General features: G+C 48.6%; 1 protein-coding gene across 1 annotated transcript in view; it reads left to right on the forward strand.

Annotated features, from left to right (window-relative positions):
* Positions 1-21,378, forward strand: part of SIPA1L2 (signal induced proliferation associated 1 like 2) — a gene marked incomplete at its 5' end in the record, with an annotated part of 67,667 nt that overhangs the window by 31,846 nt on the left and 14,443 nt on the right. Inside the window, 5 exons of the mRNA XM_079711220.1 lie at positions 57-442; positions 4,998-5,222; positions 7,400-7,553; positions 9,841-10,060; positions 18,816-18,947. Of these exons, the coding sequence (XP_079567346.1) occupies positions 57-442; positions 4,998-5,222; positions 7,400-7,553; positions 9,841-10,060; positions 18,816-18,947 (1,117 nt within the window). The remainder of the gene's footprint in view (positions 1-56; positions 443-4,997; positions 5,223-7,399; positions 7,554-9,840; positions 10,061-18,815; positions 18,948-21,378) is intronic.

Raw genomic sequence — 21,378 nt, forward strand, 5'->3', positions numbered from 1 at the left:
GGAGAAGCGAAGTGTGGGATTTGTTGGAAGCCTTCCCGTTTCTCTTTCTTCTCAAGATTGGAGAGAAAAGCTGCCCCAGCCACTCCAGCAGCAACACACTCTCCAGCGACACCTCTGGCAACAGCGATGACAAGCACTTTGGGTCCGGGGACCTGATGGACCCCGAGTTGCCGGGGCTTACGTACATCAAGGGTGCCTCCACGGACAGCGGCATCGACACGGCCCCGTGCATGCCTGCTGCGGTCCTCGGCCCCGTGCACCTGGCGGGCAGCAGGTCCCTGGTCCACGGGCAGGCGGATCAGTGGGCTGACTCGGACATCCCGGGGCCCGACGACGAGCAGGCCAAGATGTACGCGGTCCACAGCTACGCGCCCAGCATCTCTGCCGGCCATGCTGCCGACGGCAGCCTGGGCGACCTCAGCGAGATCTCATCCCACTCCAGGTAAGTCCCCGCGCCGCCAGCGGCGCCCGCTCTGGGCACCCTGGGCGCCGTCGCCTGCGCTGGGGTGGGAGAGGGGCCTGAAGTAGGACCAGCAGGCGCCTGAGGTCATTGTCACCTGTGTGCCACGCGGCCTGACTTCAGAGGAGACGCTTGCTTCCAGGGTCTCCTTTGAAATGTGCACACGAATACGTTTGTGATTCTATCTTCCTTTCTCTTGAAAGTTGAGAGAAAACTAAACGGAGATGCTCATGGCCCTCGTCAGACCACTCATCTCTCTCTCCCAGTTCAATCTGTTGTCCCTGGTTTTCAGGAGATGGCAAGCTGGACAGTGCTCAGGGGATAGTGGACAGTGACAGGGGGCGGGGGGTGGCCTCTCGTCGTCCCTCTGAAGGCCCGTGCCCTGCTCTCCCCTGGTCTGCGGGCCCCCTCTCACGAGTGTGTGCACCAGTGGAAGTGTGTTCACATTGACAGTCCAATTAAAAAAAAAAAAAGACTAGCTAAATTTAAAGGAATTGTATACTAACTACAAATGTGCAGTATATAGTTATGAGTAGTTTTAAACTCCTATTTGATATATGTCTGTACAGTGACTTTAAAACTCATAATTGGTGGATTCCTCCCTTCAAACACCAGGCAGAGAAACGCTTTCATTCAGGTTTGGCCGTGCGTAGAATTTACTGCACACCGACGACCGCTCTCATTTTCCTTGCTGTCTCCAAGGCCTTCCCTACTTCAGCTCTGAGTGACTGACTTTTCCCCAGAACTCTTCTAGCTGCTGGAGGGCAGTCAGATGAACACTGATAGGACTATCCTTCCAGGTCCCTAAGGATATGGTGCTTGAGGCTGGCCATGGGGTTCCCAGCACCAGCCTCTGTTCTCCTCGGCCGCCTTCACCCAGGCTGAGCCTGCTGCCCTCTGACTGTCTCCCCGTCCTCGAGCGGCCGCTGCCGAGCCGGGAGGGACGAACCGACGGGCAGAAGGGAGAGTAGCTGTGACCACAAAGCAGACATGAATCGCTTGGGCTTTCCTCTCAGTCGAGGCCGAGACCTCATCAGCGGTGCTGTTATTTTCATGATTGATGTCATGTGATGTCTGATCTTGTTTGAAAAAACATTTTAAACTTCTAAGTCCCTGAAAATTACCGTAAATTAATTTTTCTTACAGAAACCTAAAACACGAGGGTGCCTGCACACACGTGCTCACTGCCGCCTTTCTGCTTTCCTTTTCCTGTCGCTAACGTCGTCATCTGTGTCTTACATTTACATCATTTGTGTATTCGAGGGCATTTATGTGACAAGTTAGAGAAAACTGCACACAAATTAGCTCACACAGCAAAGGTAGTATTTTGGCTTATGTAACTGCACAGGCCAGAACTGTGAAGGTTCTGTTTGACACAGCAGCTCACATGATGTCACCTGAGACCAGGTCCCCCGGTCTGTGGGCTCGGCGGGACGGCCCTGAAATCTCAGCAGTGAGAATGGCTGTGTCACCTGCTGTGTCACCTGCAGGCCTCCCGTGCTAGTGCTCCCCTGTCACAGGAAGAAAGTGCGGATCTTTTCAAGTTTCTGCAGACATCCCCCCCCTGCCCTGCCACCAGTGTCTCTTCACGTGTTCTTGGCTTTAATCACTGTGCTCTGGGGGCCTGGGGGTCAGTCTGCCAAACCATGCAGCTGGAGACTGGGGAAGAGAGCCACTTCCCCAGAAGAAAATCAGAGGATCATGTCCCTGGGAGAAAGGGGAAGAGATGCAGACAGGGCGTCCTGAGCACCCACCGTAGGCTCTGTCTTCTTCCCCTGGGCAGACGGAGTGCAGGATATGGAAACTGTTTTCAAAGTAGAGATTCCTATTACTTTTGACCAGTTCTCTTTAATAATTTGACTTGAAATAGGTTTAGTACTAACTAAAATAATATTTAAGTGTTATCAGTGGCTTTGGTTACCTGAATTATTCCTATCTTATTTTCAGAGACAGTTTTGAATTGGCCAGGCTGTAAAAACCATCTTGGGATTTTATAATCTTCTGGTGTCTTGTTCAGAGTGTAGAAGATTTTGTAAAATGGCTGATTTCCTGATACCTTGTTAGAGAGATGTAATTGGCATCCCAAACAGAATTTTGTATTACCGTTGAGGAAAATTTCAGTGGAAACCGCTTTCAGAGCACTTTCTTTTATGAATAGAGAGTCAGGCTATTTATAGGGATTTGAAGTCAATGTTCTGGAACACCTTAAGCATTCATTAATGTAATGGGTCAGACTCGTAGAAAGCACAGGAAACTGCTAGATTGGATTTCTGGTCGATGTTCCCTCTTTCCACACCTTTACGCTGGACATGTGCACAGTGGTTGCAGAAGGGCCGTGTGCTGAGTGAGGGGCTCCTTTCCCATCCAGGTGCCTTTTTCTTGCCCTTCTTAGTTGACAGTGACTTTAAAGCCACATTTCAACTCCAGTTGCAGGCTTTTGCTCATGTGGAATTCATCATTAAATTAACTCTTTTGAACACTTCCTCCTGTCTGTCCCCTGACCCATATGGGAGAGCTAGAGAAAATAAGATTTCAAATATTTTAAAGTAGTTTTTTTTTAATTTTAAAATATTCAAGTATTTTTAAGTGTTATCCATTAATAGTTTATATTTAAAATAAGACTTGAAATGTCAGTGTGTTGAGGTATTTAGTGTGTTGGCTCATTAGTGCACAAGGGACCCACCTACCACAGTGGTGCTGAGACTCTGCAGATCCTGAAATGCCAGGACCCAGACCAGTACACACATTCCCTGTGCTGACGAGTACCGTCGGCCTTTGAGTGTGTGGTCAGCTCGGAGCCGAGGCCCACTGCCCAGGGGCTCGGTTGTGACGGGGTGCAGTCCAGGGAACAGGGGAGTGGGAGACCCTCTTAGGGGCTGGCGTCAGTGCCAAGCATCCTGGCTAGTCACCCCTCCACCCCACGCACTCGTGTGTCCCACCATGTTTTAGCTGCTTCTCAGCGCTCAACCCTGGTTGACATGATTTGTGTTCACTGTAGATCAGATCTTACCCCAGGCTGCTGCCTCCTCTCATCCAGAGAGCCTGGGCCTGTCTCCTTCCCTTTGTAGCCACAGCACTTGGTACGGTACATACAGGTCCTTGAACTTGACAAGCATTGGAATGTTTGTTGAGTGAAGGAGGGAAGACTAAGAAGACTGTTGATAAATGCTTGTTGATTGAGTTAGTAACCCAGTGCCTTGGGTCGCCTAAGGAAACAGGAGGTACCAGCGGTCGACTGTTCGCCGTTCCCAGACCACCTGTGGCGCATTCTTAATACTCTGGTTCTGGTGTTTCACCACCAGCATCACTGGCGTCCCCACCGGCTCCGCCACACACGCGCACGTTCCCAACAGCCGTCCAGGAGTAGAGCCAGCGTCCATTATGTATGTGGTGCGATTCCGGGATCGCACTGAGGACTGGGAAGGGGGACTTAGGACTCCTGAAGACAAGCCGCACTGGTGTGAGGGGAGAATGGGGGTGGAGGGAGGGGTGTGCAGGAATCACCTCCCGTTAAGCCGGCTCCCCTGCTGCTCCGTGCTTTTGATTCAGCAAAACCCGTTTTGGTTGGTTGGTTGGGTTTTTTTTTTTTTCTCCTACGAGGGCAGGGCACTTAGATAAGAGCTCAGAATACAAAGCAGTATTCATAGGAGCCTAACCAAGCTTTTGCAAAGTGAAACGAGTCAACTGCCAAAAAACCCAAACAAAAAAACCCATGTTCTGGCTTCTCCTGTAAATGGCTCATGTGATTATCTGTTGTTTACACTTATTCACGTCATCATACTCTTTACTCTTTGTAAAGGATTGGGAGTTGGCAGTGAAACTCTAAAATAAGAACGTGAGTCTAGAAGGCAGGGATTCATGAAAACCTTATTGCCAACATTCTAGAATGTTGATCTGCTTCAGAGGAAACCTTTAGAACAACGTTACTGCTGCTAAACACGGGTTTTTGCCACGTTGCTCGTCAAACGGATTCGATACATTTGTTCTTAGAGTTTAACTTTAAAATATTTTACTATTGGGGTCAAAGACATTTTTAATCAGGCCTGAATGAGGAAAATGGAAAAGCACGTCGGGCTTGTGACCATTGCCCCAGGTGCTGGTAACACTGGACTCTCATCATAAGAGGCTCCCATTTTTGCCAGTCTGGTGAGTGTGCCCTGATACTCTGCAGTGGTTTGCACTGGCATTTCCCTGGGGATGGCGGAGGTTGAGCCCTTCCTCTTACTTTTATTCACCATTTGAGTTTCTTTTCTTTTGAGGCATCACTGTGGTGCCCATTTTTCTATTAGATTTCCCCTGGCTGTGCTTTGAACATCCTTCTGGCCACAGGCATACAGCTTTGCACATGAACACCCTTGGCCTGTGGGAAGCAGGGCATTCCAAAGGCACGTGGCAGAGAGGCGGCCACATCTGCCCCCCTCTGCCCGACTTTGCTCACAGAGAAGGACAGGAGTCGTGCGTGGTGGCTCTGAGTTTGGCAACGTGCCCACACCGCTGAGATCTGATCGTATCGCGGCTTCTGTCTTTTTCTCCCCAGTGGTTCACACCATTCAGGAAGCCCCTCAGCTCACGGGTCCAAAATTAGTGGTTCTCTGGATACGTCCAAAGTGTACATCGTGTCTCACAGCAGCAGTCAACAGGCCCCGGGGTCCGTGTCCAAGGCCTACCACCGGCAAGGGGCCATGAACAAATATGTCATCGGCTGGAAGAAATCGGAAGACAGCCCACCACCCGAGGAACCCGAAGTGGCTGAGTGTCAGGGGTAAGGTGTCCGGGGGGCTCTTCTCTAGGCAAACCTTGGGTATCTGGGGCATGGACCAAGCTAATGTACTTTTCCCCCCAGTAGAAACAGATTTTCTAAAAAAGAATAATCGAGAAACATCTTGGTAAAGCTCTTTAAATGTTGGCATTTATATTTCTCTTTGAAAGTCTTCTCTTTCCTTGATGTTCTCATATAAAATCAAAACAAATTTCTTTTTTTAAAAATAAATTTGTTTATTTTATTTATTTTTGGCTGCGTTGGGTCTTCGTTGCTGCGCGCGGGCTTTCTCTAGTTGCGGCGAGCGGGGGCTACTCTTCGTTGCGGTGCGCAGGCTTCTCATTGTGGTGGCTTCTCTTGTCATGGAACATGGGCTCTAGGCGCACGGGCTTTAGTAGTTGTGGCTCGTGGGCTTTAGTAGTTGTGGCTCGTGGGCTCAGTAGCTGTGGCTCGCGGGCTCTAGAGCGCAGGCTCAGCAGTTGTGGCACATGGGCTTAGTTGCTCCGCGGCATGTGGGATCTTCCCAGACCAGGGCTCGAACCCGTGTCCCCTGCGTTGGCAGGCAGATTCTTAACCACTGCGCCACCAGCGAAGTCCCTAAAACAAATTTCTGTTCCTTGCTCTTATATTCACATACCATGTCCTGCTCACCTCTGTACAGCCTTGTGACTCCCACGTAGTAGACCCTCAGAGCATACTTATTGACGTATCATTTGTCAATTTTAATAAAGTCACTAAGTTAGCAGGAAAAAAGACTAGCAATTTTTTTTCAAACACATAGGGAAACTGGAATAGTGCATTTTATTAGTGATTTTCGGTATTACCTTATTATCCCAGCAGTTACTGATGAGACCTGGGTTTGTTTTTCTCTTCCCTATGTCTTTCCCAAAGCAGATAGGGCCTGGAGCTCTTGAGCATGTCCACCCCCAAATCTCAGGGCCTACAGCTGGGCACATCTGACAGCCTTGTCACAAACCCTCCATGGTGGGTCTTCCCACGGGGGTACCGTGCAGAGGCCCCATCCCTCGGGTCTTGGGTTCTTTTTTAGCTCCCAAGCCAACCACATCTTCAGTCACATTTAAAAGTTTTGAAAGCTTCTTTCCCAGTCACTGCTTTCATGTCGTCAGCGCTGCTGCTACTTACAGAGCTGAAAAGTTCGGGAAACCTGACCTGCCTCAGGAACAAAGCAAGAGCCGTAGCGAGTTCCAATAAATCGTTCTTAATTTTGAGCATGTTCATGTGAGTTTCATATCCTGATGATTCCCCAGTGAGCCGTCACCCTGCAGCACAGTAGCCTGGCTTTGGAGGTGGGGTCATCTCGGTGATGCAGGACAGTCACACACAGGTCATCCTCTGCAAGCTGCCGCCCTGGGCTGTGGGTTCCTGGAGCATCACGTTTCAGGTCGTGCCGCCCGTCCGCCTCTGCTGACAGTACAGCCCCTGGTTCTTCACCCACCATGTCTTCAGGAATGTTCCGTGGCTCAGATTACATTTGCAGACCAAACCTTTTAAAAACGACTCCCCAGTTTTCTCCCTGGAAAAGAGCTGAAAACAGTAATTCGTCTAGACAGTCTTTTGTTGTACATAAATACATTTCTATATACTGATAATCAAGGGGGACAGCTGCTTCATTTATCCAAACGGCTTTGCGAAATGGCTGATAATAAAAATGCTTGGCATACACCCGGATGGATTACTGTTCAACATCAGGTTCCCTGGGGTCCGGCTCTCCGTGTTGCAGGGTGGACGGTGCGTGGGGTTGCCCAGCCACAAGAGAAAGGCTTTCTCAAGTTCCGGAGAAGCACCAGGCTTCCTTCAAAGAACACGGGATAATCTCCGATAAATTATTGAAACTGTGTTTTCTGACACAGGTTAGGAAAGGGAAAACATAGCCTTATTCGAAAAGTTGGCTCTATGTTTTTCTCATTCAGGGCTTGGGGATCTGATTTGTTTCTGCATTATTCAGAAACCTAAGTTTGCACTCATTTCACAAACGTAAGATGGCATGGGGATCTGGGAGAAATGCAGCAGAAGTGAGTCAGCTCAATAACTAAGAAGAGCTGTGTGTGTATGAACGTGGTGGGTGAAGCTGGTGACTGGATTTTAATTCATAAGGCTACAGGCGTTTTACAGATAGGCTGATGACTCATCATCATTTTCCTTCTGCCTTGTTTCACCAGGCTGTATGGTGAGATGGGTCTCCTGTCCACCGCAGCTCAGCAGCAGGCAGTGGTGGGAGATGATGTCTCAGAAACTCAGCACGTGCTCTCGAAAGAAGACTTTCTGAAATTGATGCTTCCCGACAGCCCCTCAGTGGAGGAGGGGAGGAGAAAGGTTAGTGACTTTTGTGTAGCTTTGAAGTTACTGGAAACACTAAGGAAAAGCCTAAAGAGACGCCAGGGCTTCCAGAGTTCTCCCGCATGTGGCCTCTCTCGTGATCCTACCCACAGCTCTGTGCCCAGTTGGCCATTTTCACTGTTATTCCCCCAGGAAGCAGAGTGAGCCTGGGAGAGGTCAAGAAAGGCAGCTTTCTAGACGGACAGAGGAAGCTAGAGGCAGGCGGGCCTGGCCTCAGTTCTCGGCTGCAGTGACCATCGTGTGATTTTGTTCATGTGACTTAATCTCTTGGCCCAGTGTCGTCCTCTGAAGAAAGGAAGCAATGATAAGTGTACTACAGAGTTACAGCAAAGATAAGAACCAACTTCACAGAGGACCCGGATATAACGGGTCATCCGAAATAGTAGCTGTTAAAATTCACACTGCCTGACTTTTGCTCCGGAACTTGTACCAAGGATAGAGGTTCTCCAAGCCATCCTGCTTGGGTGTAATCCTGTTCCAGAAATGGGCTGGAGTTAGGTACTCTACTGCCTGGCATTGTAAATCAGATGGCACTTGCCCCGTGCTTGTAAACCGTGCCCACTCACAAGGAAAGGCCACGCATCAGTCTCACAAACCAACCTCACATTCGAGGGCACGGCTTCATCACCATGGCGCAGACCCTCGCTACTGTTAGATGACTTTATTGTCCTTATTAGTTTTAGTTTTATTATGTATTATTACAGTCTCTTAAACCACTTTGTTAAGTAATGGAAACTATGAAAAAGGACTCACAGGTAATCTAGCCCAATCTCCTCTTGTGGCAAGTAACTGATGCCCCAACTGATGAAATGTGACGTTCCCATAAATATTTGGTGGCAGAGCCAGCCGTGGAATGCAGGCCTTACTCCCTTCTAATTCAGCGCTCTCTTGTCCAAATGAAAAGAAAAAAGTCAGGCATGGCCATCTTGACTGTGATCAGGATAAACAGCAAGTCTTTGTGCTACCATCTTCCCTATAATAAAACAATGCTGCAATTAACCTAATTGTGTTCTTAGAATAACACTCTCATGAGATACTACCTCAAAGCCGCTTTAATCTAATGGGCCTGTAATCATGTTCTGAAGAGCCTGCTGGTTGTGTGTGAAGAGGGAATCTCAGAAGAACTCAACAGAATGAATCTTTTTTTTTTAACTTGTATCAGATCATGTATATGGTACTGTATAAGCTTGGCTATTGTACCGAAAGTGCAAATAGCTTTTCTTTTAATAGGAACAAACTTCTCCTTGACATGTGTTTTTTTTCTTCTAAGACAAATCGCCTTCTTTTCGTAGTGCAAACTTAACTGCAGTTCACACACATTCTGGTTCCCATTCATCAGCTGGACAGACTTGACAGAATGAAAGGAACACATACAATAGAAATACTTTTAGCCTTCTGGCTACATTCACAAACGTAAATAGCCATTTCTGTATTTGCTTGATGCAAACATGCTGGCTTTTACTATTATTGATGTAAAAGGAATGTGGTTCAGGATATAGAAGAAGTTGGGAATTCAGATTTGATTTAATTTTTCTTGAGTTTTTGACTACTTGCTTCTTTAGTATGAATTTTCCCTACCCTATCTGTGATTTAACACAATAATTTTAATGGTTTCTTTAAATCTGGTTATGATTGATTACTATAACTCAATTCTCAACAACTGTAATAGACTTTTGTGAGTGAAACTTTCAAGTATGTAGACAGTAAGACTTTCCTGGACCAAAATACTGTCTTTCTGGAACCTGTGTGTGGCTTAGAAAGCTGCAGTGCTCAAAAATTAATATTATTATTATGACCTAGATTAGATTGAACCTCGCATGTAGTTGGTTGGTACAGAAATCACCTAATATTAAAATGTAGTCACTTCCAATTAAAATCAAGCCAGCACTAGGTGTGGTTTTGAATAACAGTTGCCTGAAATGGTAGCGTTCTGGATTTCCAGAAGCTGCCACGGCTAAAAGGTTATGGAGCTTCCATTTAACATTTCAGAATAAAGCTGTGCCTGTCTAATTTGTGGTAATATTTCACAGAACGTCCAAGGAGGAAAAGAGCCAAATCCAATAACTGCAGGAAGCCCTTGTGCGTTTGCCTCGGTGACCTGCGTGCCTGGTGTAGCATCCCTAGGCTGAGGCTTTGCGTGCACCTGCTGCTCAGAGATGCTCCCACGGTGGTACGGGACCCTGCCTAAGTCAGTCAGATGAGTTTCACACTGTCAGCTATCTGACATCTGTTTTCCCTTCCCTCCTCCTGTCTCAACCCCTAGTTTTCGTTCTATGGGAACCTGTCCCCACGCCGCTCGCTGTATCGCACCCTCTCGGACGAGAGCATTTGCAGCCACCGGAGGGGGTCTTCCTTCGGCAGCTCCCGGAGTTCCATCCTTGACCAGGCCCTGCCCAGTGACATCCTATTCAGCACCACCCCGCCCTACCACAGCACCCTGCCACCCCGGACCCAGCCGGTGCCCAGCATGGGAAGCCTGCGGAGTAAGTGCCCGGGGTGGCCCGAGCTGTCCTCGTGGGCTCTCTGGGGTGGGTCTCCTACGGGGGTTGGAGGGACTTGTTTATTCTTTAAACTATATATCATTTGGTGGTGTGTTTTCTCTTTTAGTAATTTTTGAAGGTGGTAAAAGCCCCAAAGTGGACATTTTTTAAAAGTTGAGCACTACTGCCAATTTTTCAGAAAATTGAAAAACCTGTATTAAACGTTTTTAGCAAGTAAAATAGTGACCTTTATACTTAGCTCTGCTATTACATCCATAAAGAAAAAAGTGTCTAAACCTGATAAAGAGAAGAGGGTGCCATGGTGGTAGATTTTCCGGTGGGCAGCATTCAGGGAGGAAGGTTGGTTTTCTTGCCTCCTGTGTCTGTTTCTTCTTGATCTTCCAGATCTCGTGAAGGCGAAGGTGGCAGGTGGGCATCGGGACACCTGGGTCCCAGCCCTGGCTCTTCCCACGTGGTACCATGTCCCATCACTTAGATTCTGTGTCCAGTTCACTCCAATTTATTGGCCACAGGTTGACTAGATAATTTCCAGATGATTTTCCTTCAAATCCTAAAATCTTTCCTTTTTACATAGTGTTAGTTTCCTATTAACATGTCAGTGTTGAAGGGTGATTTTTTTTTTAACATTAGTTAGCTTTATTTCCTTTTTTCATAGTTAATTTCTATTGTACAGGAAGAATGAAGATTAAATCAGAAGTATATTCCTTGTCATGGTTTTTTTAAATTTCATCATAGAAAGCATTATCTTTAGAACCAATTTGAACTTCATAATACACATGTAAGTCCCAGGCTGAATGAAATTAAAGTTCTAATAATCTTTCTAATGTTTAACATAATTGGAAATGAACCTTGTCTCATAAAATTCTTAATCTATTTCTTTAAGTAACATAATATCCTGCCTGTTATGAAAAGTCCATTTGCCTAAATTGATAAAGGTATGAAGGTCAGACAGACGTATTCTAATACCCTAATATTTCTCCAAATGTTTGTCCTCTTTAATAAATAGGTAACTTTAATGGCCTCTTAAAGCTTTCCTAAAACCAGTAAAACTATTTTCTTGAAGATGTCATATCTTCCACTTAAAAATGCTTGAGGTATGATTGTGAAATCTACGGTATAGATGTTACCGTAGTTCTTACATTCTACCTTTCATTTGCTTCCATGTGGAAGACACACAATTGACCCTTGAACTACAGGGATTTGAACTGTGCAGATCGACTTACACACAGAGTTTTTTCCATGTAAATATCACAGTACTACATGCTCCACGGTTGGTTGGATCAGGGGATGTGGCACCTCGGATACGGTGGCCAGCTGTAAAGTACATGCAGATTTTCCACTGTGTGGGTGGTCCACGCCCCTAATACCACGTTACTTAAGGGTAAACTCTCTGTCCTTTTTTTAGCTTCACTTTTTTTTTTCTTAATAAACATCATTTACTTAGAGCAATCTTAGGTTCACAGCAAAAGTGAGCAGAAGGCATGCAGACTTCCCGTGTACACACCTGCTGCCCCTGCAGGTGCTCAGTCTCCCCCCGACCACAGGGTACATTTGTTAGAGGACACTGACACATCTTCATCACCCAAAGTGCATAGTTTGCATTGGGGTTCACTCCCGGCATCGTACATTCTATGTGTTTGGACAAATGCACGATGACGTACCTACCACTGTAGTATTTTACAGAGTATTTTCATCTCCCTAAAGAGCCTCTGTGCCCCACCTGTTCATCCCTCTCTGCCCCTCACCCCTGGTAAATCAATGGTTCTTTTTTTTACTGTCTCCGTAGTTTTGTCCTTTCCAGGTATCATATAGTTGGAGTCATACAGGGTATAGCCTTTCCAGAAATACATTTAATTTTCCTCCACGCCTTGATAGCTCACTTCTTTTTAGTGCTGACTACTGTTCTATTGTCTGGGTATGCCGATTTATCCTTTTTTTTAAATTTATTTATTTATTTATTTATTTTTGGCTGCGTCGGGTCTTCGTTGCTGCGTGCAGGCTTTCTCTAGTTGCGGTGAGCAGGGGCTACTCTTCATTGCAGTGCGCGGGCTTCTCATTGCAGTGGCTTCTCTTGTTGCAGAGCATGGGCTCTAGGTGCTTGGGCTTCAGTAGTTGTGGAACGCAGGCTCAGTAGTTGTGGCTTGTGGGCTCTAGAGCTCAGGCTCAGTAGTTTTGGCACCTGGGCTTAGTTGCTCCACGGCATGTGGGATCTTCCCGGACCAGGGCTCAAACCCGTGTCCCCTGCATCGGCAGGCGGATTCTTAACCACTGCGCCACCAGGGACGTCCCTGTATCCTTAGTATGTTCAAAGGTACAATGGAAACAGGCAGGATACACTCTCCACTATCCAGATTAAAAACTGCCTGACTTGCCTTCATTGTCTCTTCTTCTGGGAAAAGCAGTAAGAGTGGCCCTTGCTGTTTGTGCTTCTCAGATGAAACCTTATTTGGCCACATGACTCCTCCAATTTCTAAACTTCACAACCTACTCAGAAAAAAAAGTTCTCTAGGTTTGGTGGATCAAATGACAAAATATAAATAAAGGGGCTTCCCTGGTGGCGCAGTGGTTGAGAGTCCGCCTGCTGATGCAGGGGACACGGGTTTGTGCCCTGGTCCAGGAGGATCCCAGTCCAGAGCCTGTGTTCCGCAACGGGAGAGACCGCAACAGTGAGGGGCCCGCGTACCGAAAAAAAAAAAAAAAATATATATATATATATATATATAAGGGATCTGGGAGTAATTTGAATTAATGTGTCTCCCTCAAGACACTTCTGATTCCCTCCTTCCCCCCCACCAAGAGGTTCAACTGCAAGGATCTGGTTGTCCCTGGGAGGATGCTCGCCCCTGGGACCCCTGATGCCCACACTCACCTGTGTGGTTATTATTCCTGTATCTGCTCAAGGCAGATTTCAGTCATCTTTTGCTTTCTGTGATTTCTGGCCACTCAGCAGAGCCCCTGTGAGCAGATCTAGCTCTGAGAGTAGTTGCAACAGTCTGCCCCTGCAACAAGCCAGAGAGTTGACAAGTGGGAGCTTGTGGCCAGCAGATGCCTGTGAGTGAGGAATGAGGACTATTTGGGGTCGCCCATGTGTTTCTCTTAGTTTCTCAGAGACTTAGCTTCACGAGAAAACTTGCAGTGGAAGTTAGGTTAGTTCTGCCAGAGCGTGTAGCACTGGATGGTTCATTAGCTACAGAGGTTGAGCAAGAATATGCAGAAGGCACGTGTATTCTCCTAAAGTTTCCCAGGAAGCATCTGACCTTCCACTCATAGAGACTCATTTGGATCTTGTTCCTGATCTGGAGCAAGGACAGCACAGGGGAGGGTTGGCAAGTCCATCTTTTCACAGTGAGCCTCAGGAGACCTCATCGCCGTACCTTTTCTCCATGTAATTATCAGTCACAGGCTTCTCGTTCAGACAGTTTTAGCTTTTCCAAGTCTCAAACTTGGGCCCATCTCAGAATCTGTCTTCTCCTGAGACCAGGATCTTAATCCAACCTTGGAAGACAGATGACACTTAACAAACACATTTTGGATGTGACTCATGTCATGATTCATATATATTTCCTGGAGGCGGTTTGGGAATCCCTGAATGTGCTGTATCATTATGTCTTCAACTTGGAGGTATAAAAATATGACCAGCTCGAACAATTGAAAAAATTCAGAGATCTTTCTGCATTGCATTTAGGGCCTTTGTTTCCATCATTGGTGGATTTCAGAGTAAAATTTCTTTTGGGGCCCAGGTAGAAAAAAAGAATAGGGAGTGGCCATTTTGACACACAGTTCACAGGCCCGAAAACCAATGATATTGAAAACCGCTCATAGTATCCTTGTCTCCTTGACCATGTGGCTACCTGGCTTTGTTCAGTGCAGTCCCAAGCATTGGCAGGTTTAAAGCATGTTTAAAGAGAATTACTGATTTTTTACAAAATGGAGTTTTATGAAACTCTCCAAGGAATGGTAGAAATCTTCCTATGTGGGTAGAATTTTAGAACAAGAGTTCTTAAATTTTGAAAAATAAAAACAGGGTATTAGGACTTCCCTGGTGGCGCAGTGGTTAAGAATCCGCCTGCCAGTGCAGGGGACACGGGTTCGAGCCGTGATCCGGGAAGATCCCACAAGCCATGGAACAGCTAAGCCCGCGAGCCACAACTACTGAGCCCGCGTGCCACAACTACTAAAGCCCACGCTCCTAGAGCCCGTGCTCCGCAACAAGAGAAACCACCACAATGAGAAGCCCGAGCACCGCAACGAAGAGTAGCCCCCGCTCGCCGCAACTAGAGAAAGCCCGGGCACAGCAACGAAGACCCAACGCAGCCAAAAATAAATAACAAAATAAAATTAATTAATTAAAAAAAACAAACAAGGTATTAGGTTCTATATGTTCCCAAATCCTATAGTTGTGACCTAGGCCCCTCACAAAGGATGCTCCTTGAAGTTTCAAAGCGAGTTTTAGCAGAAATAAAAGAAATTAGTGTTTTCCTTATAATTTAGTACCCACTCAAGATGCCACAGACCCCAGGTGCAGACTTAAGGGTGTGTGGCCAGCAGAAGAGATGCCCTTGCTTCCGCTGGCATCGCAGACAGCATCCGTGGCCATCAGAGGAAGAGTATTCTCCGACTCTATGTGGCGCTTCTTTCTGTTTTTTTCAGATGTTCTCAGTCTCCACTGTAATAAACATCCATTGGTTTCTGGAGAGTAATTGTGAAACCACAGCTATCTGACCACCAGGAAATGCTAACAGGAGGGCTCCTCTGCATTTATAATAACAGCGAGAAAGTCAGACTCAATAAAGCTGGTCCCCGCGATTTCAGGGTCGGGATAAACAAACAGGAAGCCCCAAGATCGATGTCCAGGCCAGAGAGCAGAGGCCCCGGCAGCAGTGCCTGGACATCAGCTGCCCTTCAGAAGCCACGAGTCGCTTTCTTTCCTGGATTGGCCAGAGGAGCAGCGTGGGCTCTGGAGCAGCATTGTCTTTAGAGAACTGGCCTTGAAATAACAGGCTTTGGTACCTAAGTCGCGCCTTTTCTTCCCCATCTGGAAAGCTCAGGGAACAACCCAGTTACAGCTGCTGTAGTCACGTGCAGCGCAGGGGCTGGTTCCTGTACGTACTTTCCCAGACCCCAGAGCAGCACCAGCAGGACTCATCTGCTCCTGGCGGCCCCTCAAGGGCAGAACCTGCGCCTATGGTTATCCCATCCCTAGGTACTGACACAGTACCTGGTGGGACCCAGAATGCAGCAGGTGCAGAGTAAACGCCACCTGGGTGATGCCTAATGTCAGTTATAAGTATTATAAAGAATTTTTGGTGGTTTGGAGTCTTGGACCCAAAAAAAAAAAGCGAATTTTTTTTCAGATTATATGATTTTCCAAGCATTGCAAAAATTTTAGGTGCTTTTTTTTTTTTTTGGCGCGGGCCTCTCACTGTCGTGGCCTCTCTTGTTGCGGAGCACAGGCTCCAGACGCGCAGGCCCAGCAGTTGTTGCTCACGGGCCGAGTTGCTCCGCGGCATGTGGGATGATCCTCCCAGACCAGGGCTCGAACCCGTGTCCCCCGCATTGGCAGGCAGATTCTCAACCACTGCGCCACCAGGGAAGCCCTTAGGTGCTTTTTTTTTTTTTAATTTATTTTTTACAGTAGGTCCTTGTTGATTATTTATTTTAAATATAGCAGTGTGTACGGTGCTTTTCATCCTGAGAATTCAGAGAGGAACTTAGGGGAATTCCCTGATGGTCTAGTGGTTAGGACTCTGCTCTCTCACTGCCGAGGGCCCAGGTTCCATCCCTGGTCAGGGAACTAAGATCCCGCAAGCTGCACGGTGCAGCCAACAACAACAACAAAAAAGAATACAGAGAGGAACTTAGGCGGCTCCTGCTTCATTTAAGGTGACACTCCTTGACACTGGTGTCGTCCTGCTTACTGAACGACAATGCATTTGGATTTCAATCTGTGCTTTCTCAGAGCTCTGCTCCCAGAACGGCTCTTCCCCAGGCAGCTGCTACTGGGCTGTGTCTTGGTGACTGTCACCTCCTCAGACAGGCCTCCCTCCAACATGCCACTGCTTGTATGATCTTGTTCATTTGTTTCTTCTCTCTCTCTGTGTCACTTGCCGCGTAAGCTCTGTGAGAGGGTGGGCCTTGTCTGTCTTACCCACTGCTCCACCCCATCTTTAGGCATACAGTAGGCATTTAACAAACACACCATAGATGGTTGAGTGGATAGTACTCCAAATAAACTCTTGAGGGAGGGAATCTTCTCCAATTTACTAAGCATCTTTGCCAGTTCTGTAGTGTCAAATAAACACGAAAGTCCCATTGACAACTGGGGGAGAGGAGTGACTGTTTACAATAAAGAAGAAATATCCCTCCTTTTGCTTCCTGGCTCTCCATAGAAGTTGGAGGAGGTTAGAAGGATGCCCTGGGTTTGCCTCTGACTGTGACACACCCCTACTCTGTGGGTCGCTAGGCCCACTCACTCCACACACACTCACTCTGGGCAGGAGCTTCCCGGCCACCAAACTTCAGGTTGGTGCCACACAGAGTGAGAGCTCCGATCTCTCTTTTTTTTTTTTGCGGTACGTGGGCCTCTCACTGTTGTGGCCTCTCCCGTTGTGGAGCACAGGCTCCGGACGCGCAGGCTCAGCGGCCATGGCTCACGGGCCCAGCCGCTCCGCGGCATGTGGGATCTTCCCGGACCGGGGCACGAACCCGCGTCCCCTGCATCGGCAGGTGGACTCTCAACCACTGCGCCACCAGGGAAGCCCAAGAGCTCCAATTCTTAACCCCAGATGGTCAGGGCTCCTTTGTCAGTCCCCCATTGGGTGTTTGGGGAAGATGCTCTTTGAGCTCACGAACGCAGGAGGGACAGGAAGAGGGGACAAGGGACTGTAGGCCAGCCCTCCTCTCTCACTGCCTCTTCCCCTCTTGCCCTCTATTGTTTTGCTGTCTGCCTTGACTCCTGTTAGAGCCAGTCAGGGCGTTGTCTGCTGGTGCTGGGGAGAAAGCAGACAGCACACAGAATGTGTACCGGGTTTGATTTTAGGCTCTACGATGCCAGAAGCTCAGGTGAAGGATTATTTCTTTATAAAGGCAAAGAAGATCCTCAGGTTGACATTTCTTAGCAATACGTGACCAAGAGACTGTGCTTTCGGTAAACATGTTCATTCAGCTGAATAATTTTTCACTCCCTGATGTTTTCCTCTCCAGTGAGGGAAGGAGAAGCAGGGGGTGAGGGGCGTGCCCCATGCACACCGGCTTCCAGCCGGCCCGGGGCACCCTTCCCAGAGCTGCGACACGCACACCCCTATTCCTGACCAACTCAGCCACAGGGAAATCAGTGGCAAAAGTAATTCCCACCTAGTCAAATAGTTTCTTTTCACTTGGTGCAGAAAACCTGCTTTAAGCAAAGCAGCTGATGTGTTTGAGAGACGGGGGAAGTGATTGAGGGTCCCTGGGCTTCCTGACCTTCCTCTCTGGTGGGGGGGAGTTGAACCTTAAATTCTGGGTTAAGATGGGACCTGGGCGGGGTCAGCCCAGCCTCTGCCCTTCGGTGCCTCCCTGGGTTTAGAGGGGTCCATCAGGAGAGAAGCAGACAAGGACAGAGAGCATCACACATGGAACACGCTGGAGCACTTGAAGAGGGAGGGTGGCGGGAACGGTGTTGATAAAATACCCGTTACTGGTTTCCCTTCAAGATGGAGGGGGTGACGGTTCCACATTTAAGCGGGTTAACGTTAAAAACAGTGGCTTCATCATTCGCTGCAGCAGCTGTTAGAGGTAGGCTAAGAGCTGCATGTGGAAGGTGCTGGGAAACAGAGCATTAGGGTCCTTCAAGGCCAGATCACAGGCACCCTCTGTCCTGGTCCAGGTGCGAGCATTTCACAGTTTCCCAAAAGGATGTGGGCACTAAAATTACAGGTGCACTTGGTTAATTAAGTCCCTTCCTTAATTGCGGGCTCAGACGGCCAGGTGGTTATTATTTTGATTGGTCTAATTAGTCAGATGTGTCCGCGAGCAGCTGCTTACCACATTCTGGGCAGGGCCAGGAGAGGCACCTTAGAGAAGGTCCAGCCTTTGGGAAATTTGTCCACAGATGCATAATGAGTTCCTAACAACCAGTATGGCTAGTGACGTAAACGCTTCAAGTCCTGTGATGAGAGTTTAAAGAGAAGAAGCATAAAAGGTCTGTTTGCACAGAGAAAGCAAGACTAGCAAACATTCGGTGCCAGTTAGGGAGAGGGTTTTGGTTTAGCCAGTGATCAAGCTGCCTCATTAAGTCAAAAGAGTAATCCAACCACCATTTTTGTACATAGCGAAATGTACAAAAGAGATTGCACCCAACCGTTTTTACAGTAGAGGCTTCAACACTCTTCCCACAGGGGGAAGTCACCCCAAGGGAAACAGGAAGAGATCCTGAGGGTGGTCAGACTGGGGTGGTGTCCTCGGGAGAAGCCCACCCGGGAGAAGTTCACCTCTGCTTTTCTGATTCGTGTGAAGGCTCAGTCCTGATCTTGCACCCGGCCCCTGCCTGCTGGTGACCTCTCAGTGAGCCTGGAGGTCGCGGCTCTTTCACAAAGCCCCTCCTCTCGAGCGCTGTGTCTCTTGGGTGACTGCGGTGGGATGTCTGTTTCTTTACTGGGACAGGAGATCGTTTACAAAAAGCTCCCTGGGCCCCTCTGAGGGCCCGGCCGGTACCCATGCTGTGTGATCTGACTGACACTCTGGTTTTGTTTCTGTCTAGATGAGTTCTGGTTCTCCGATGGGTCCTTATCAGATAAGTCCAAGTGCGCAGATCCCGGCCTGATGCCCCTCCCGGACACGGACACAGGGTTAGATTGGTCCCACCTCGTGGATGCTGCCCGGGCGTTTGAAGGTAAAGACTCGCAGCCTCTGGGGCCGGGGCAGCAACACAGGGATCGTGCGGGTTAACATCTGGTTGCTCTGAGCATCTTCCAAGAGGAAAACCAGGGGATGGCTTGGGCTGAGACTGAGGGCCTTTCCTTAGGGAGAACCAGGCACACTGGGAAATAGCACTGGGCAAAGGGCCTCAAACCTGCTTCCAGGTCAGGCGCCAGCTGTGACCTGGCGGGCGTCACTTGTCCTCTGACACCTGTGCTTTCTTACCTGGAATGTAGAGGTGGGGATCTAGGACACAGACTCTGTCTCTCCTCCCAGCGTGATGAGGTGAGACAGGAGGAGAAGGCCCTTCAGAGGTCCAAGCCGCCCGGACAAGCACAGGCCTGGGCGCCTGGTGGCTTGGGGTCCCTGCAGACTCTGGTGTGGCCTCCTTGACCCAGCGGGTCACCCTGCATGGGCCCCGGCTTCCTCCTCTAACCATGTGGTCAGGATGGTGCTGGGCTGGCTGATCTCTGGGGCCCTCTGGCTGTCACACTGCCCTCCACCATCTCTGGAGAATGTTTCTGTGAATTTAGGAGGGGAAGCTGCACCTTTTCTCCAGCCTCCAGATAAAGGGGGCCACAGACAAGGGAGATGCTTGCCTCCCAGGCACCCTCTGCACCTTACGCATGGGTCCAGGGACCCCGGCGACCCGGATCCAGACTTTCTGCCATTTGCTGCTACATTCTCTCCATGACCACAGCCTCTGCACCTGGGTGACCTGTCTGAGACTCCCCTCTGTGTCTGCGTCTTCACTGCCGACCCCCAGGGATGGCCATGGCCACCTGAGTGGCCCTTTTCTTTCCCTCTCCTTTGACTCACCTGCTCTGGTCATCGGTTTCCGTCACCTGTGATGTGCAGGCTTCAGGAAAGGGATTCAAATTCCTTTCCCAGGAGGGGCAGGTGCACTTTGCAGTCAGGCTGCTGCAGGGTGTGGAGGTCAGCTGCCCTGACCGCCTGTCTAACGAGCTGCCCTGCTAGGCAGCTTCCCTCATCAGTTGGGATCAGTGCCTCTGGTCCTAAGCACCATTTGGGGGAGAGTCTGGGGGAGGGGTGAGTCGAAAGCTCCTCTCCAGCTAATTCAGGGACACGTTAATTCAGTACAGGGACGTTTAGCTCTGGTAGATGGGGGGTGGGGAAACTGTTGGGAAGAAACTCCTGCAAAAGGCATGGGCTGTTTCTGCTCCCTTATTAGACAGAGTACAACTGTTCTGGGTTTGCTGCTTTACAGTACTAGTCCCGTGTGGAAACTCGAGAATGCCCCCGTCTGCTTGGTAACGCAGCCTTCATTTCTCTCAACCAGAAGATGGTTAGAGTGCATTATAACAGCCCTCCGAACGCTGGCCCGGCGTGACCGAGCCCCAGAGGGCACGAACACAGTCTCACCTCTGTCCAGAGCAGCCCAGGCAAGACGGAGCAGCATTTTCTCTGGCCTGTTCCATGCACACTGTTGTCTCACTGCCCGAGGAGAGTGTAAGAACTTCCATTCTGTCTTCTCCGTTCCCCCACTGCATAAATGTTAGTGTAGTGCTTACCACACTGAATTCTGCATTATTCACCTCTCTGTCTCTCCCTATTAGATGATGAGTTTCTCAAGGGAAGCCTGCTTCTTCAATTTATCTTATCTTTATTGATCAAGCGCAGAGCAAGATAACCGAATGAGGAGATCTTGTACAAAGGAGCCAGTAGGTCCAAAACACACAGGGCCCTGTGCACCCTTGAGCTATCTCAGCTCACAGCATCATTTGTAACCTCTGAGGTCCTTCTGCATTTTGTGTTCATTTTTCTGATTTAAAACAACACCTAGCACTTTGTCTCCACCCTCATTTGTGTCTTTGCTTGACTCCCTTCCACCCCTTCCAAATAAAATCGCTGCCATGAAGTGGAGTTTTTCAGGGAGCTGGGCTGCAGGTGGGAGGGCAAGAAAGCAAAATGGTGCAGACAGCAGTGACTGAGTTGTCCATCCAGGGGGGCTATGGTTGTGTTCGCAGCCCTATGGCTGGGCTGCTGGCCTTTGGAAAAGTCACTTAGCTACACGCCTTGTGCTGACGCTGAATGTTGGACACCAGTCCTCTAAGGTACATGCTTGTGTTGCGCTTCAGCCTGCTTGTCTATGAAATGAATTCCTTTCCAGAGAACCTGGAAGGCTTCTCCCAGCCCTGCCCTCCAGTTCTGCAGTTCCGTCCTTCAGGGTATTTCTGAGCTGGAGTTAGAGGCTAGCTGGGAGTTGGCATCATCAGACAAAGGAGGAAAAAACACAGACATCCCAGCTAGCCAGTGCCTCAGGGGCAGGGATACCTAAGTTCAACCGAAAGAATGTGGGATTTTATTTGCAGGGGGAGAGGACTTGGGTTACCTGACCTTTCTGAACTTTCCAATCAGCATTTTATAGAAAATATGGAAAGAGT

This window comes from Hyperoodon ampullatus, assembly GCF_949752795.1.
Source record: "Hyperoodon ampullatus genome assembly, chromosome: 1".
Lineage (NCBI taxonomy): Eukaryota > Metazoa > Chordata > Mammalia > Artiodactyla > Ziphiidae > Hyperoodon > Hyperoodon ampullatus.